General features: G+C 45.2%; 1 protein-coding gene and 1 long non-coding RNA gene across 2 annotated transcripts; both read right to left on the bottom strand.

Annotated features, from left to right (window-relative positions):
• Positions 1-3: 3 nt before the first annotated feature.
• On the bottom strand, positions 4-793 carry LOC104799993. Its single transcript, XR_769668.2, has 2 exons — positions 518-793; positions 4-331 (listed from the first exon to the last, which is right to left on the bottom strand). It is a non-coding gene; the product is annotated as an uncharacterized LOC104799993 (long non-coding RNA).
• A 92-nt stretch (positions 794-885) lies between these two features.
• Positions 886-2,252, bottom strand: LOC104799994 (eukaryotic peptide chain release factor subunit 1-1-like; the record flags this gene model as incomplete). The annotated part of the gene is made up of 2 exons (XM_010522693.2): positions 886-1,078; positions 1,194-2,252. A coding segment is annotated over one exon (939 nt), but the record flags the coding sequence as incomplete, so codon positions are not given.

The following is a 2,252-nucleotide window of genomic DNA, read 5'->3' as shown; positions in this document are numbered from 1 at the left end:
TCCTCTCTCAAATCTGAAAATCTTCACAAACAAACTTCACTACAAAACATATCATACCAAACGATACTAATTAATCAATAACAGATTCGATAGAATCGATAAAACAAATGAAAGTCGAAAGTCGAAACACACCGAAAGACACCGAAATACACTAAAAACAGAATCTCGATAGAGACTGACAGAGACGGACGGAGCCATGGCAGAGCCTGAGAGAGCCAAACTAATAAACAAATTTGATACAAAGACTGCGGCTGCGAGGCAACGAACCTGTGGAGACGGAGACGCCATGATAGAGATCCACCACCAACGATGGAGGGAAGACGGCGACGATCTGGACAAGGACGCGACAGAAGATAAAATACAGAGAAGGGAGGAGGCAACGGGGAGAGGCTTGACGTTCAACAATCACCGGCGGCAATAATCTCAGATCCGAAATCGCAAGAGAGGAGACGAAAAGACGAGAGACAGCAAAGAGACGAAAGGAGACAAAGAGAAGATAGGAGACGGCGACTCAGACCTTTGACGGCGGAGGGAAGACGGCGATGGTGACGGCGTCTCACCGCAGTCGAAGGAAGACAATCGCAACTTGCGATTCGCAAGTCTGGAGGAGAGAGAGATGTTGAAAAGTGAAAAAGTAAAAGTGACAGTAAAATAATTAACCTAACCCTAGATAAAAGATAAAACAATTAAAAAAAAGCTGATAACCGATCGGATAACCACGGTTATTCGGTTAATAACCGAACCGAACCGAATCCGAACGGTTATTGGATTTTCTCAACCGAACGGTTATTAAGCAAATAACCGAACCGAACCGCTGTTAGTCGGTTCGGTTCGGTTCGGTTATTCGGTTATTAACCGAAATGGCCACCCCTGGATCCCACGCACGAATAAAAGACAAACCAGAAGTACAGAAAAACTAAGTCTAAAAACATAGTACCGAAAAGACATCTTTTCCAAGTTTCATGTCGAAGATAAAGATAACATCTTATCCAATCTCCCTTTCAGACCAAACTCATTCGTCCTCTAAAAGCTTGTTTGTGTTCCGCACCTCTCCAGCCTCTTTTTTTACTCTCCACCCCTATCCAAGATCAAATATTCAAGATATAATCGTTACAATGGAAATCAAGTGTTGGATCATTCACACGCCCATATAACACAATGGAGGTGATCTAAAAGGCTGATAGAGAACGTACCCTTAATGCAAAACGACTGGATAAGTACAGTTCCTCCGCCCGAGAGCCCTCGTACGCTGGTTCAGGCCTGATTGCCTCGTCGTCCTGAACCAGCGACGAGGTGGTAAAGTTGACTGATTGTTATTCAGAATCACCATAGATTTCTCCGTCGTCCTCCTCGTCAAAGTTGCTCAAGTCGAGCTGGTAACGGAGAATTCCTCCAATCCCTCCAAAGCCTCTGCAGAATTGAGACCCTTCTTGCGATCTATTCGTGACAAACTCTAGACTGCATCCATATTGTCGGTATTCGTTAGCCAGCCACTCTAGGAGAGGCATCTTGTCCTCAACGTTCAAGTCCTCGTTTCCCGACTTGAAGTTATCCATATCGGCTTCCTGTTCCTTGTTCAGAAACTTGATCATCGTTTCACCGGTGGCATTGTTTTTCAACACATATCTGTTGATATCCACATTCTCCCAAACGATTAGGGTTTCCACGGCGCCAGACTCTAAAGCTTTCAGTGTGTCATCGACACCAAAGACATATTTCCCAGTGTCCTGGCTTATCTCCTCAAAGTACTTGCCAATCAAACGCTTCTCTTGGATGAACTTCACGTTAGCCAGGATCTCTGAAGAGAGCTCGATAGCTTGATTAAATCCATTTTCTCCTCCATATGAGACATCAACAACGTTAAGGATCTTTGCCTGAAGACGGGGATCAAACATGTCTGACTGACTCAGCTCAGTCTTGAAGTCAGCTGAACCAGCAAGGATCAGTCCAGCCACATTAGGCTGGCTTGTAGCAGGATTAATGTAATACTGTGTGGCGAGTTCAGCGGTCTTCCTCACATAATTGTGGCGCTTCTCCATACGGAGACGGGCAAACCGAAGGGCTGATTGTCCTCCTCTCCCGTGTTTCTTCGGGAGATCAACAGAAAACTTGTGAAGCACCTCTCGGGTATTACCGCTGAGAGTTCCAAAGAGGGTTCCATTCCCATCCATCACAATAAATCCAAACTTCTCATCAGATTCCAGGAGTTCATTCAGAGCTTCAGTGTGGAACTTGTTGTCACACAGGTAGAG

This window comes from Tarenaya hassleriana, unplaced genomic scaffold (assembly GCF_000463585.1).
Source record: "Tarenaya hassleriana unplaced genomic scaffold, ASM46358v1 Cleome621, whole genome shotgun sequence".
In the NCBI taxonomy this organism is placed as follows: Eukaryota; Viridiplantae; Streptophyta; class Magnoliopsida; order Brassicales; family Cleomaceae; genus Tarenaya; species Tarenaya hassleriana.
This window is presented reverse-complemented; position numbering and strand designations above follow the sequence as displayed.